The following is a 14,752-nucleotide window of genomic DNA, read 5'->3' as shown; positions in this document are numbered from 1 at the left end:
ACAATCTAAATGATTTTTTTCCAAATAATTAGACTTTTCACATATCCCACACAGAGAGTACACTTCTTAAGTCTTGTCTTTTCTTCCTAATCCTAGAAATTTTTCTGATTTTTATCTCAATCTTTCAAAACTGAAGCATTTAATTTCTTTATTACCTTTATTGTTTCCCCAACATACAAGTGCAAGATGTGTAGTGGAGTTATACTTGAAACACCTTTTCTCCTGAGCTTTGAAGACTATAGATTCATTTTGATCTGCTTTTCCCCTTGCTTGCTTGGCAATCTGTTGAAATGTGAAATTATCTATTCTTTTCTGTTCTTTCTGATTACCTTCCACATACTTGCAAATAGACGATACCTGTGTGGCAATATGGTTACGATTTTAATTATAAGCATTGTTTTTTGTATCTTACTTTCTAATGCATGTAATTTGAAAACTTACCTGTCAGCCATGCAATGTGAGTTATTATATTATGTACAATTTTAGATTTATGCATGAAAAATTCCTCTTTAGCAAAATATCTTTGCCATTCTGTATCCTTCTCATGGATATTGTTTAATTTTACCCATATCTCATGACTTGAGATACAGGTTGGTACATGAATTAATAATACCTCTCCTATGGTTGAAAATATCAGATTTTGTAATAACACATTGCTTGTTAACCAATCCCGTTCATAGTTTTCTGTATTTCTTAATTCTTTCATTATATGTCCATACAAACCTCGAGATCGCAGTACAAGGTCCACACTAAATTTTCAAGTATGATATCCATCTCCATCCTTTCATCTATTGATACTTCCAGTATCCTTCATGAATTTTGTTTCCCATACTCAAACATGTGGTCTGCACTCTGGGTCCATAACCTGTTGATTTATTTTTCTATTTAAAACATACACAACTCACACACATTCCACTTTACATTACTCACCCAAGATCTTCTGTTGTTTTCATCGCTGCCACAATCTCACGTCATTCTTTCCAGTTACGGATTAATTCGCCATTTACAGTCGAAAATATCCATTACACAATTACCGTCCAATAATAACATGTATCGGGAGCATATAACCAAAGTTACTAACCGATTCAAATTCAAGCGTCTTCGATTAGCGCCATCTATGAGTTTGGACTGGAACCTTGAACCTTTGTTGTCGTTTGAATTCTCATTCGGTATTAGAAAATTAATAAGTTACTCGATTTCTGCGATTAATTTATGAACTTTTATAATTTCATCGTATAGGCACAGCCTTGGCGAACTTTCTAATATGACTTTTGATATAAATTTGTCTCTAATTAATTAATTATTAATTATTATTCTATCGAGTGTTTGAATTGTTGTCGAAGTCGCCATTGGTTTTTCATTAATTACTATCTTTTATGCAATTAATTTATGAATTAGATGAACACAGAATGAAGAGAATATCCTTAGGCATCTTCTCATATAACTTTTGTTCACATTTTATTTCTAGATTTATTCATTATTTAATATTTTCTCGAAAGATTATCCTGGTCAATGTTACGAAATCATGAACGCCATAAAATAATTATTAATAGCAAGCTAATTAGCAACAAATTGTTATCGAATCTTACATAGGAATGTTGCCAATAGTTCCAGCTTTACGATGCAATTATAAAAGTTCATAGATTAATTACAGAAACTTGGTAATTTGTAATTTTTCCCTGCCAAGTCCATTCTATCCTTTTCTAACCGCTTTCTGTCCTTGTCTGTCACGTGACCAGGTATAGACGACTTCCTTGCACATTCTATATTCCTATTACTTTTGTGAGCGTTTGGTCCAAAATCATAGTTGGCGTTGACCGAGTGTCGCTCCAATTCTATTATCCTTGACTTACTTATTGATGGAATCAGTGCCGTAGCAACAGGTTGTATTAGGGGTATATTGACTTTATTTAATAACAAGATTTGAACTATGTTGATATTTTAATGAACATATCAAACTTCTTTTTTTTTTAATTTTTTGCTATTTTTACCACACCATAAAAGAACGTATAGTAATTATACGTATACCATATTTACTATTATATTTGGCAGTTTATCTTCGCTAATAATACGTTTATTATTAGTTAATATATTACTGATTATTTAAAATTTAAACGAACATCGTAACAATGAATAAATGATACCATTGTAAATGCAAGCAAGAGATACACATACACTTATGTCGTTTATCTGTAAAGTTAGAATGTATTTTTCTTTGCGTAGCAGTTATATGTTAGCTCCGTTGCACTTGATACTCGGATTATGTGTAGCTACGATACTGTCGAGGCTCGGCAAGCGGGTAGTGGCTGCAAGGCGGTAAATCGTCGTATAGGTGTTACTTGACGAATGTTTTCTCCGTCTAGTCGAATTGCAAGCTGCTTCTACAATTCTGTTGTAGGAACGACTAGTAGAGGAATATCTACAGGATACGATATCGTATAGCAAATTCGTATCGAATAAAAAACTTTTTATTGAAATGCAAGAATAGTACGCCAAATACACGCTCGTTGGCTTATTTTTAAACTTTGATGACCAAGTATAGTTATTCAAACTTACGAATAATTATAATTATTAACATTGATAAACTCCAGATACTCTCACCTAAATTTTAACGTAAGGATCAACCTCCTAACTTTTTTATTTTTCGTGTAATCCTTCACTTTATTCGAAAATCGTGCTGCTTTAGTAAGACTAATATTTTTCTGGAAACTAACCTCTACAAAATTCGTCAATGGATATTACAGATATGTGACAGAGGTAAAATTTGTTAGATAGTGTTATTATTGGAAAAAGGGAGCTCTCAAATGATGTCAACGGGGGAATGAAATGAACGACAGTAATTTGTGATGAACCAACTGCGGATGATTTAATTTTGGGCATGTTGATACACTCAACACGTTGTATTGCATTTATTACACAGGTAAAATTCGCTTAATGCTGCTTTGTATTGTTATCGTTCGCTATGTAATTAGTATTTGACAGATATTAAATAAAAACGCGTGTTGGGTATGTATCGCAGAACGTTGGGTACATTAATAATTTTGTTCACTTTGGATAATGTAGGGGTATCCATGAAGACCAAGAATAAACTGCAGGAAGTTGAAAATGACTTCTATTCACATCTTCGAAAGTGAATGCATTTATCGTCGATGTCTTATTTTCTGCGTTCGAAGAATTGGGAGTGTTACGAATTGGCACTTCGAGATCATGAGAGTGCTCGTGAGATCGTAAGTTAGTAATGGTAGAAAATTGTTTTCTGCATATGTTACAACGGTACGGGCGATTTCCTGAAAAGAAATCGATAACTCTATTGGTGTTTTATTTCATAAAGTAACAGTTAACTCGATATTTTCGATGTATATTGAAAGCACTGGGTAAAGTTAAAAAATACCACGAAATAACCTATAGATTTTGCATTACTAAAATATGTCTTATCCTGATATTTTTATAAATAAATTCAAATTCTTTTTTTGCCTCGATTCCAAAAGATGCAACAAAGTGTCAATGATCCATCAATTAGCATTCTTCGTGATATTTAATTGATATTAATTACCAGTGTGCACTTGCATGTGATGATGTAAAGCTCCAGGCTTACAGAATCCCCGATTGCAAACGGAACATCGCATCGGCCAATTACCACTATGGGAATACCCATGGGCCCTTAAATCACCCGGAGTTGGAAAAGAACGACCGCATTCGTTGCATTTATGGGGTTTCTCCTACGCATATTTTACTATCACTGTCGTATATTAGCAAATTAAATATCAAGTTTAAGTGTCGCATAGTCGTAATCGTACGGTACCGTTCGCAAAGAAAGGCACCAGACTTATAACACCTGGTATTTTCTGCATTCAAAGGAATAGAGCGTAAGTTATTAAGATATTAAATGTTAATAAAAACCTTGTAATGTGTCATTCGATGGTAATACAAATTTGACGATGCAGTGAAGCGCTTGCCGCAAATGGGACATTCGTGTGGCCGTTCTCCAGTGTGTATTCTGACATGAGTGTTCAATGAGCTACTCGTACTGAACATTTTTCCACACACGTCGCAACCATGCGGTTTTTCACCTGTCAATTTGTATCATTTATCGCTGAATCTACTGCAACGTTTACTGTCTTAAAAATCGTTTAAAAATCACGAAAATTTTCCTAGATTAAGATAATAACGTTACCGTAAATGATTACCATTTGAACAAATTTCAACTTACTTGAATTCTCGTTTAATCGTGAGTTTGATAGGGCATCGTAAATAAATGAATTTGTCACGATAACAATGAAGCAATAACATAAATTTAGGTATACTAACCTGTGTGAGTTCTCAGATGCCTCTTGAGCAACGAGGGCCTGTCAAAATTCTTGCCACACGTCTGACAGGGTAAACATCTTTGAAACTTGGACGAGTTGAACAAATTCGTTCGTTTGTCGGAACTACGGCAGCTCAAATCTAATGGCGCGTCTTGCACCACGCTGCACACTGGTTACGATTTAACAGTAAAATAATTATAGATGAGACACAATTTACTTGGGAACGTGCATCTTAAGAAACTAAGAAGCAAAACTTATTTCGATCATGTGCGGTACATCTGCACAGCTTAAAAACGTAACTTAAACGGTTCACCAAAAGTCAAGAAGGCCGATATCGAGAATTTTCTTACTCGTTAAAAAGCTCAAAATAGTAACTGATCGAAGAATGTTATTTATTTAATTACATTCGACTCTTACCGGACATTACAAAACTCCCTTTGCGATTTTTAAACAAGGCGATATTCTAAGAAATATCACGAGTACCGTCGACGCTAAAATTTCACGCACCTCACTAATGTATCCAAACATGAGGAAGGATAAGTTCGAATTAGATGCTTACTACCCCAAACAGATTATGCAAGCGATTACAGGTGAGAAAGAGGGTTGTGACGCCGAGGGCGCATGTCGGAGGGCGGTATTTTTTCCCGAGGGCGGAGTTTGATACACCTTTTCATAATACACAGCATCACGATGATGCAAGATATTTCTAAATATCTTCTATCGAACTGTATTTAATACACGCAGACGTATAAGCGTGCAAGAAACTGCAATTTAACTCTTTGAACCTGGAGAACGTCGAATAAAATGGTACGTTATTCGGGCCAATTGCTACATCGAAATCTTCTTAGAGACATATTTTTGATAAATTTTGTACTTGTATATTTTTGTCTATTGCCTACAATTACCAGTAATCGCCACGGGTCTCTTTAGAGCGTATACAGCGAACACGAGATATGGCATGAATGCTCCGCAAAAATTTGCTATTATTTTTGAAAGATAAAAACTTTATCTGACTCTGGTTACAGGATAAAATTCGTACGAATCGAAGATGACGTGAAACTTTCTATGTTCATAAGAGGAATACTATGCTATAGTTAATAGCATACTGTCATCCCATATTGTGCCCCCTATTATTCTATAGTGCCAACCGGTACCAAGGATGTTAGAATGGCACCTCATTCTCACATAAAGTAAAAGTCATGGGAGTCATTTCCTGCAATAAGTAATTTTTTTAAGTACCTAGATCTCTGACTCTGAAATTCAAAATATTTCCTTCAATTTTTCTTACCCGATAATTCTTTTTACAGAAAAAGAAAATTTATTCTATCCTGAAAAGACCTGAAAGACCTGAAAGTCGAATTTATAAATCCGTTTTCGACGAATCCTAATTTCATAATTAATCGAGGGGATTATATTTCAACTGCATACCGATCTTTTTATAATAAATTATAATAAATTATTTTTTGTCAATTACGATGTTTACTATAACAGCTGTGCATTAGTAATAATTTCGATAATTCCATTTATAAGTATTTATTATGAAAAAATCCTGTATCATGAGATAAGCCTTTTAAACTGAAATAAAGCTTAATTATCTCGATAGAACGATACGTTTTTCAGCAGTAACGCTTCGTCACGATATTGGCGATTTTTCACAGTATTCAACCGGAGGTGAGATAATTTGTCGTATGGCATCGGAACGCCGGACGTCCCGCGGCGTCATTCCCTCGTTTGTCACCTGAGAGGATATTAACGCTATAGAAGTCTCCTTGGAATCATTACAAATCGCTTCTTCATCGACCACACGTGACAATACCTCGATTTATGCTATGTATATTGCAATATTATCGTAAAAGATCGATTTCACAGATGCTCCCTACGTATTTTAGACTTTAAAGCGGATACCACGTTTTTACGTCTACAAAATGCAGATGGATTTTTCAAAAATTAGACCAAAGTTATTTTAAACTTTATTATAAATGATACATTATAAGTGATTATATTGCTTATTATGTAGATATATGATAAATAAAAATATCATTTTCATGTCGCAGTTAATACAGCGATTTTTATTAACGAGAATGAAATTGAAGAGCTAAAAAACAACCAAAGCATGATACAGTTTTATTTCAAATGAAAGTAAGAGATATTTCCTTGAACTTTTAACTAAACATTCTTATTGCTTATATAGATAAAATGAAAGTAAAATAAATGTCACTGAATAATAATTTGATTATAACTTGAATGTTATACATTTGAGATTATGTACAGTGATATTATTTTAGATTTTATTTACTCGTACAAATAAGATATCACAGCTTTATATTGCACCGGACTCTTCCATTTTGTCATCTTTTGTTTCTTGTTCTTGAACTTCGGAATGTTTCTCGGCATTGCTAGATTTATCATCATTTTCCGTATTATTTTCACTTTCCGTAGGATTAGTTGAAGTATTTGATTTTTCTACTTCTGCATTACATGCAGCAAATTGAGCAGCCTGTGCTTGTGGAGAAGTATCAGATTTTAAAATTTCACGTAATGCCATAGTCGCATATGTAGAAGATTTTAATGACATTTCTATTATTAAAGCTTTGTATTGGCCCTCTAAAAAATTAAAAAATTTCATAATCGTTTGTTGACTTCTGATAAAAATTAAAATATTTTAATAGTATAGAAAAATGTTGAAAAAATAAGCAAAATACGGATAAAATGTTATACCAGGATCATCTTTTGGAGCTGGTGATTTTCTCATTTCATCAATATCGCTCATAATAAGATCGCTATGTTTCTCTGTGTAATGCATAATATTCCAAGATAAATTTGAAGGAATTTGCAGTATATTTCGATAAGTACCTCCTAAATTATATTTTCTGAAACGAAGTAAATGTTATAAAATATAAAAAATTTATACTTAAATTACTTAAATTAAGATAATATAGTTAACAGATATTTAAAGTTCATCCTTAATAACTTACTTATTCTTCTGTTTAAGATCAGTAGTTAATCCATCTTTTGCTAAAAACTCATTGAACCATGATTTGGCATAAGGCGGATATGTGACTTTCCAGCCAACCTGAGGCATTAATACATCTGCTAAAGCATAATTTGACAAATCTTCTTCTTTAAGAATTTTTACTGTGGGAAGATTATGTAAATCTTTGTTCTCATCTTTCTCGTTAATAGTGTTAGTTTGCTCCGCATTCTCGTCTATTTTAAGACAACATTCTGTAGCATCTGTTACTTCTTTAATCAAAGTATTTGATGATTCTTCTAATATTTTAGAAGATTCCTCCATTTTTACATCTACAGCTGTTTCACTTTCAAGTTTACTTATTTTTTTATTAGGCTCCATAGTATCTTCACTTGCTAATTCATTTTCGTTATCATAAACAAATTCTTCTTCATTATCACTGTGTTTTGTATTATTTTCATACACTAAATCCCCTACTATAGGATTCCTTCCAAATTCTCTTATTCTTCTTGATACCATATGATTCCATACAAAGCTTTGATATGCATGAATATACATTAAGCGAGCATTTCTTGGTATTGAATCTAAAGCACCCTGAGGATTATTATTACCAGCTATACTAAGGCCCTTTAGAAGTGTAGCTTCTATTTTATCATATCTTTTAATTATATTATATGCAGCATGTGCATCTTTAGTTTTTTCATATACTTTTCGCGCTTCGACTAGATCTTTATCTTGTTCACCTTCTCTAGGCTTTAAAATTAATTCAATTGCTTCATTCCATTTACCTATTTTCATAATATACACAAAGTATAGCAAACAAATTCTATATGGAAGTAATATAATAAAGAGAATTCTATACAGAAGTAAGTAGAGAAATTAAATTATTATTATGCAAATTAAATAAAAAAAATTACCTTGAAGTAAAGCTTTGCCTATTTCATATGTAGGAATAGCAACTACAGTACCAAATCGTTGCAAACCATAATAGTTTATAAATCCATGATCCCTCAAAGAAGTCATTGTTTTTTCAATTTCTTCATCTGTTCCACTAATATTTCTTAAAGCAATTCTGAAGTGATTACCAATCAACATCCCTAATTTCAAAGACTCTGACTCAAATTTAAAATTTCCTACATATGCTCCACGTACATTGTTTGCAGCCCGTAATATATTTGTAGGTGCAACTTTTCTCACGCTAACCCACTGAGTGGTCCATGCCCTACGATCCTTTGTTCCAGCATAACTGAAATTATTTGGCTTCAAACGTAAATTCATGGCTAATTGATTCAAAGCATCCATTGTATCCATATTCACTTTATGTAACACAAAATAACAAAATTCTTCTTCTTTTTTCCAATTTATCCTGTCATCTTTTCGAAAATTACTATCTAAAATCACAGAGTATTATATTAATATAAATCAATATATTTTAAGTTAGAAATAAATATCTAACATACTGGCAATAACATGTTTTTTATTTGGCAAAATCACCATGACCTTCTTATCTGTTTTATCTATAGTTTGGCTAATAACATTCCTCATTGTATTAGCAATTCTATGAATTGCTCTACGTTGAGTTTTATCTATATTTGTTACATCAATTTCTATAACAGATTCTTTTGATTCTTTCAAACACTGTAACTGATCCCAAATTGTATCTGATATCATTTTTCTTAGATCTTCTATATTTTCCTTTTTATCTGATGGAATGTCTTGATTTGTTAATTTAGCTATTTGTCCATCAAGAGCAATTTCATTAACATGAAAATCTGTATATCTTTCTTTAATAACACCAAAAAATCCTCCATTTCCTATAAATTCTGTGATACCAACGTCACATTCTTTTAGCCGATTTCCAACTTCCAATTTCTTTCTTTTCCCATCTAGTTGAAAATTTGACCAGTTACGTTTAAACGGTTTCTTGCCAAAATTATCACTTCTAAATCCTATAAAGAAAATTCCATAAATAAAAGAATCTGTTAATTTTCATAAAATCATTATTATAAATGTTCTTATCTCAAAATCTTACCACTATTGAATGAACCTCTATTTTTTTTATAATCATTATTTGATCGATAATCTTTCCTGTAATCTTTTTGATATCTATTACGTTTATATTCCTGTCCAGATTCTTCTTTAACGTTACAGTGTTTAATACTGTTTTCAGAACCACTATTTTTATTTGTAGTTTCAGACATTATATTTAACTTATGAAACTTTTATAAATTTTATTTTTTCAATTAAGAATTCTGTTCGGTTTCTTAAGTTTGTAAAATAATTAATTCAACCTAATTAAGATCGAAGGCAAGTTATTATTTACAGGATAGTAACCTGACGGATGACACGTGTTTTAAAGCAGTGCATCTCAACCAAAAATAGATCTCAAATGTTTTATGTATTTTGTTATTTTTTGAAGAATTATATATTAGAAAAAAGATTATTGTAAAAAAAATACATTGTTCAATTCAAATTTAGGTATTAAATATAGAAAAATAAAATTGCAAACAAATATACTGTAAGTAGCATATCATAATAATAGTAATATAGTACTATATACCACTATAAATAAATATAGTAAAATGAAATTATTTTTATAAAATAATGTATTACAATAAAAACATTTTATTTTACATATTAGCCTTAGTATACGTGCATTATATCGGGACAAAATTGAGTGAATATTGCGACGTTCGATAAATCGAATAAAAAAGTAGACGTGAAGTAATCTGCTTAAGAAACTTATCTGTAGTTGTACTTTCCTTGCTATATACGTGAGTTTATAATTGTCATATTTTGTTGTCACAAAAAATTAAAGAAGACTAAGTGTCGTTCTTTACAAACGTCGTTTTGTAACAAATCTTATATTTTACAATCACAAAATGATTTTTAAAAAGATAATATCTCCTAACGCCTTTTACAGGGTTAAACAATTAGGTAAGTAAAATTTCGAATGTGGAAAGATATCTAAATTGTTCCGATTTACATAATCATGATTTACTATTTTTAATGACATTGATATAACCTTAACCACAAAAATCATTTCACATCTGCAATCATTGTTATATTCTTTGATTCAGTGTATTATGATAAAAGATAAAATGCAAGATGTATGCATAATATAAAATAAAAATATAATTATGTCATTCTTTTTGATTTATTAGTATTATAAGATTATAGTATGATCATAATATTATTTTTTTTCTCAAAGTAGTTAGTACATTGTGATATAAATTTTATTACTTTCATTTTTACAGAATCTCTTTCAAAAATTAATCTTTTTGCAAATTCTTGCAAACTGCCTCAATTTGGTAGAACATCTACTAGTCTTGCCAATGGTAAACAATGTGTAAATTCTGGTATAATTAACAATAGAAGTAATTATGTGGCAAAGGTAATAATATTATTAAATTTAAGTATTCATAATATATTAACTTTTCATAATATATGTTTTACTTTATTTGTGGATAGTTCCCAACAAATGTCATGTTAGGTACTCAAATAAGCCGCAAGGCAACTACAACTACAGGCGATCATGTACGTATGTGGGTCTTAGAGAGAATTGTTGCAGTAGCACTTCCAGCTGTAATACCTGCTGCAATCTATTGTGAAAATGCAATTCTTGATGGTATATTGTCCGTATTAGTTGTAATGCATACACATTGGTAATTATACACCTTGACATTTATTGTTAATTTTGTACTTTATATTATAAACCATAATTTTGCATATTTCATATGTTTATGAATTCAATATTTGTTCCTAAATTTATCATGTTGTATCTTGTATTAAATAGGGGTTTCGAAGCCATTATAACCGACTATGCACGTCCTAGTGTTGTTGGACCAGTATTACCAAAAGTTCTGCACTTTTCATTGCTTGTACTCTCAGCAGTTACACTATGTGGATTATTTGTACTCATAAATAATGGTCCTGGAGTTTCAAGAGCTATTAAAGATGCCTGGGCAATTGGCAAACAATCTCCAAGTAAAAAATCTTCTCCAGCTGCTACTGAATAATTCTCCAACCTTTTATTAGATGATTAATATATTAATTTAGATGTTCCCAAAGTTTACTTCTTGTAAATTATTAAAAAATAAATTGTCTTTAAGTAGTGTTTTGTGTTACTTAAATAATAATTATAAAAATTTTAATAGTATAACAAATGTTAATTAATTTTATAAGTAGTTTCAACTCAACCACATATATTTATTTGCATAAATTGTATAACAAAATAAGTACAGTATTTCTATATTATTTATATAAATTTTAAATAATTATACAAATATTATTTAAACATTGAAATTATTTTCAAAGTACAATATAGCTTAGGTTTTAGTTTGCTCCTACAACCTTGTCTATAAAAGATGCCAGCTTGATATCCCTTTGTGATAAACCATTTACATCGTGCGAAGACAAAGTAATGTTTACCTTATTATAAACATTAAACCATTCAGGATGATGATCCATTTTTTCTGCTTGCAATGCAACTTTAGTCATAAAACCAAATGCCTATAAACATAGGTTTGTGACAAGTATATCAATTATTCATAATATTATAAATATAATATGAAAAACTGTTTTTAAGATATAACATACCTCATTAAAATTTTTAAATAAAAACTCCTTGTAGATAGCATCTCTGTGTTCTTGAATAGACCAACCATTTGATAACAATGGTTTTAAATCCTTTTCTCGTTCTCCCTGACTAAGTTTTCCCTAAAATAAAATATTTATTAAGTGTTAAATTTTAACTCAAGCTTCTATTTAAAATATTTTACCTATAAATTTATGTAAATTCTAATAAAAAAATTAAATGTAGTATAATCACTAAAATATATTGTTACTTAGAGAAATCTTAATTAAAAAATTTTTAAGTAAAAAATAATGATATCGCTAACGTGATTGTTAGATCAATACGATCTGGAATTATTTCGACCGCATTTTATATTATAACATATGATACGGAAATACATTCCCGATATAAAAAAAAAATATTTTTATTTCTCGATTGAAAATCATGTAAAAACTACTTTTACGTGACATTAATATTTTCATTATCATTATAAAAGAATAATTTATACAAAAGATCTCTTAAAATCTCAACCACTTGTTACACCCAAAGACATTCAATATCATGTATATATGTATTATATACGTTACATATTATTAACGTATCTGAAGTAGAAAAAGTCGCTAAACAGAGTTAATAATTAATTTTAACAATAATAATAAGTCAAAATTTATATAAGTTACTTGATAGTCGCAGGATAATTATTACATTTTTAATTGTTATAATGTTTAAATAGGTCAAATATTTTACTTTTCACATATTGTAAGCAATTATAATGCATTTCTTAATATTTCATTCTATAAATATATTACAATAGTCTTACCATTTTTACTCTTTTCAAAGTTGGAGTAGATATTCCTCTTTGGTTGAAAATATGGAATACTTTTTCCTGGAAGATCTCCCCACCGTTTATAAGTCGCATGCGCGTTAACATCGACATAGCTTTATGCTTCTTTTTTCCTTAATTATTTCGAAATATTGTATGTATCACAAAATTGAATAATATTTCACTATTACACAATAAGTTGTTATTAAGAATATTTTTGTTATAAATTATCTAGTAAAAAGTTTTTAATATAAATCCATCATATTATATTATTACGTGTTTAATTATTTTAATCTCTACATAATTAATTAAGTCTACATAAATTATTCAAATTATTTAAAACCGTAACTTGTTTTAATAGATCGTAAATATAACCTTAGCACTGAAATGACCACTTTTCCTACAATAAGAAAGCTATGAAGTATATTCAATATTATTATAATATATAATCAATGGTATTGGTAATTTTAGTATTGAGTAGATTATATTTATACAATTATTATAATTTGTTTTAAATTGCTATACAAGTTAATTTCTTGTATACAAAACATCTATCTTGACGGGTTAAGAAAGGCGGCATATTTAAAATGAACGTGAGATACTTTTTGTTTTCCATATATTTACTAAACCTTTATTTTCCATATTTTAAGTAAGTCAACATGTATTTTATCGATTAAATATTTTTGTCAATTTTTATAATTTGAAACATCCAATTTTTTGGTTAAATATACTTTCACAACTTGATACTTAATACTTAAGAATCATATTTATTAAAAAATAAATAGACTAATGTAATAAAAATAAATAGACTAATACTTCATAATATTAAGTATTATAAAAAAGACTTGTAATTTATTAATTGAACAAATCTAAGCCTAAAATACATCTCATATATGTACCGATATATGTATATTCATATATATATATATAAAATAAATATAAATATTTATATATATATATATATATAAAATACATCTCATATATTCACGAAAAGTTAAAAATTAAAAGTTATATATATATTTAAATCTGAATTATACGTTTTATGATTTAATTATCCAATTTATTGATTACATCACGTCTGCAATGAAGATATTAAATCGCAAGAGCCTCGATGTCTGTATTTTAGTAATTCTTTTTCATTGCTCCCTTTAGGAGTACCGTTTCATACAAGGACTTTCATCCTTGCACGTGCTTCTCCTCCACGATGCTTGCGATTACGAACCTTTTACTGTCTCTTCGTTGCGTTACCACACTTTTACATTCACATTCGTGAAACAAGGAGCGTTACGTTCAACGCGTTAATCTATTAAAATCTCAAAACTCTTATCAACCAGCATGAATAAATTAAAAAACTACTGATTACTCGTACAAGTTATGTACTTAGGAGTCACGTTTCTCTCATTTATTTCAATTAAAGAAAGATCATATTTCATGTTTCTCAACTTTTACGAATCATCAGTTAATTCCTGTCTATTGCTTTACCTTAAACAATTGACGTTATTTATGAAATAACAGTAAAATTTGATGAATATTTCCAAAATTAAGATCTTCAATCTCGTTAGAACCATAAGAAACCACATATACATTAATTTGCCCTTATTTTCGATAAGAAAGTAGAAAAGCAGAAAGGTAAAATTTCTAACGATGTTTTGCCACGTAAGTTTATTATCATTTTGGGAACGAAGAACGCAGATGATAGTGCTAGTTAAAGCTCGACATACAATTCACACGTATGTTCAGTTATCAATCGAAACGTCTGATCTTCGATCAATGAATTTCATTTCTCTTATTCGTGTCAGCATCGATGCGATCCGTGATCGGGTAACTGGCTACCGCTCAGATTTACTCTCTCCTGTCACGGATATCCAGTCGCTAACTATTCCACCGTCGTCTATGCGGCAACGTTGTTAACATCGTATATTTGTGCAATATATTTTCAGATTGGACTGCATCCTAGAGCCAGCCCGTGCACGTTATCCTGTCCACGGATGAAAAATAAGGTTGCGCAGCCCTTTCGCTCAGATGTTGGCGCATCTAACGACGCGATGCTACCGTTTCTTTCACACGCGTCGTGT

At 30.2% G+C, this 14,752-nt stretch overlaps 4 protein-coding genes across 4 annotated transcripts; 1 reads left to right on the top strand and 3 right to left on the bottom strand.

Moving 5' to 3' along the window:
* Nucleotides 1–3,545: 3,545 nt before the first annotated feature.
* On the bottom strand, nt 3,546–5,486 carry LOC108555811 (zinc finger protein 239). Its single transcript, XM_017911635.1, has 4 exons — nt 5,414–5,486; nt 4,309–4,476; nt 3,901–4,070; nt 3,546–3,719 (listed from the first exon to the last, which is right to left on the bottom strand). The coding sequence occupies exons 1-4, from the start codon at nt 5,484–5,486 to the stop codon at nt 3,546–3,548; spliced, it is 585 nt and encodes a 194-aa protein (XP_017767124.1).
* A 1,141-nt stretch (nt 5,487–6,627) lies between these two features.
* Pus7 (pseudouridine synthase 7) lies at nt 6,628–9,479 on the bottom strand. The gene is made up of 6 exons (XM_017911633.1): nt 9,311–9,479; nt 8,739–9,227; nt 8,196–8,669; nt 7,283–8,066; nt 7,026–7,177; nt 6,628–6,911 (listed from the first exon to the last, which is right to left on the bottom strand). Exons 1-6 carry the CDS (start codon nt 9,477–9,479, stop codon nt 6,628–6,630), a joined length of 2,352 nt encoding a protein of 783 aa, XP_017767122.1.
* A 631-nt stretch (nt 9,480–10,110) lies between these two features.
* Nucleotides 10,111–11,441, top strand: SdhD (succinate dehydrogenase, subunit D). The gene is made up of 4 exons (XM_017911636.1): nt 10,111–10,215; nt 10,536–10,672; nt 10,750–10,943; nt 11,075–11,441. The coding sequence occupies exons 1-4, from the start codon at nt 10,161–10,163 to the stop codon at nt 11,295–11,297; spliced, it is 609 nt and encodes a 202-aa protein (XP_017767125.1). The 5' UTR covers nt 10,111–10,160; the 3' UTR covers nt 11,298–11,441.
* Nucleotides 11,442–11,554: 113 nt separating this feature from the next.
* On the bottom strand, nt 11,555–12,846 carry Pcd (pterin-4a-carbinolamine dehydratase). Its single transcript, XM_017911637.1, has 3 exons — nt 12,675–12,846; nt 11,878–11,997; nt 11,555–11,790 (listed from the first exon to the last, which is right to left on the bottom strand). Exons 1-3 carry the CDS (start codon nt 12,789–12,791, stop codon nt 11,614–11,616), a joined length of 414 nt encoding a protein of 137 aa, XP_017767126.1. The 5' UTR covers nt 12,792–12,846; the 3' UTR covers nt 11,555–11,613.
* Nucleotides 12,847–14,752: the final 1,906 nt, after the last annotated feature.

Source organism: Eufriesea mexicana, unplaced genomic scaffold (genome assembly GCF_001483705.2).
Source record: "Eufriesea mexicana isolate 0111107269 unplaced genomic scaffold, ASM148370v2 scaffold302, whole genome shotgun sequence".
Classification (NCBI taxonomy): Eukaryota; Metazoa; Arthropoda; class Insecta; order Hymenoptera; family Apidae; genus Eufriesea; species Eufriesea mexicana.
Note: the sequence above shows the minus strand (reverse complement) of the source record. Positions and strands in the feature narration are given on the sequence as shown.

What these genes read in the sequence shown, in the direction of transcription:
- LOC108555811 (XM_017911635.1), bottom strand. Translation starts at nt 5,486, where the DNA reads ATGAGGTGCCATTCTAACATCCTTGGTACCGGTTGGCACTATAGAATA. An exon ending in GGGCACAATATGGGATGACA is followed by an intron (nt 4,477 to 5,413) that starts GTATGCTATTAA and finishes AATCGTAACCAG; the next exon opens with TGTGCAGCGTGGTGCAAGAC. An exon ending in GCATCTGAGAACTCACACAG is followed by an intron (nt 4,071 to 4,308) that starts GTTAGTATACCT and finishes ACAAATTGACAG; the next exon opens with GTGAAAAACCGCATGGTTGC.
- Pus7 (XM_017911633.1), bottom strand. Translation starts at nt 9,479, where the DNA reads ATGTCTGAAACTACAAATAAAAATAGTGGTTCTGAAAACAGTATTAAA. An exon ending in TAAAAAACATGTTATTGCCA is followed by an intron (nt 8,670 to 8,738) that starts GTATGTTAGATA and finishes CTGTGATTTTAG; the next exon opens with ATAGTAATTTTCGAAAAGAT. An exon ending in GATCTTAAACAGAAGAATAA is followed by an intron (nt 7,178 to 7,282) that starts GTAAGTTATTAA and finishes ACTTCGTTTCAG; the next exon opens with AAAATATAATTTAGGAGGTA.
- SdhD (XM_017911636.1), top strand. Translation starts at nt 10,161, where the DNA reads ATGATTTTTAAAAAGATAATATCTCCTAACGCCTTTTACAGGGTTAAA. An exon ending in TTACAGGGTTAAACAATTAG is followed by an intron (nt 10,216 to 10,535) that starts GTAAGTAAAATT and finishes TCATTTTTACAG; the next exon opens with AATCTCTTTCAAAAATTAAT. An exon ending in GAAGTAATTATGTGGCAAAG is followed by an intron (nt 10,673 to 10,749) that starts GTAATAATATTA and finishes ATTTGTGGATAG; the next exon opens with TTCCCAACAAATGTCATGTT.
- Pcd (XM_017911637.1), bottom strand. Translation starts at nt 12,791, where the DNA reads ATGTCGATGTTAACGCGCATGCGACTTATAAACGGTGGGGAGATCTTC. An exon ending in CTTTGAAAAGAGTAAAAATG is followed by an intron (nt 11,998 to 12,674) that starts GTAAGACTATTG and finishes ATTTTATTTTAG; the next exon opens with GGAAAACTTAGTCAGGGAGA. An exon ending in TATTTAAAAATTTTAATGAG is followed by an intron (nt 11,791 to 11,877) that starts GTATGTTATATC and finishes CTATGTTTATAG; the next exon opens with GCATTTGGTTTTATGACTAA.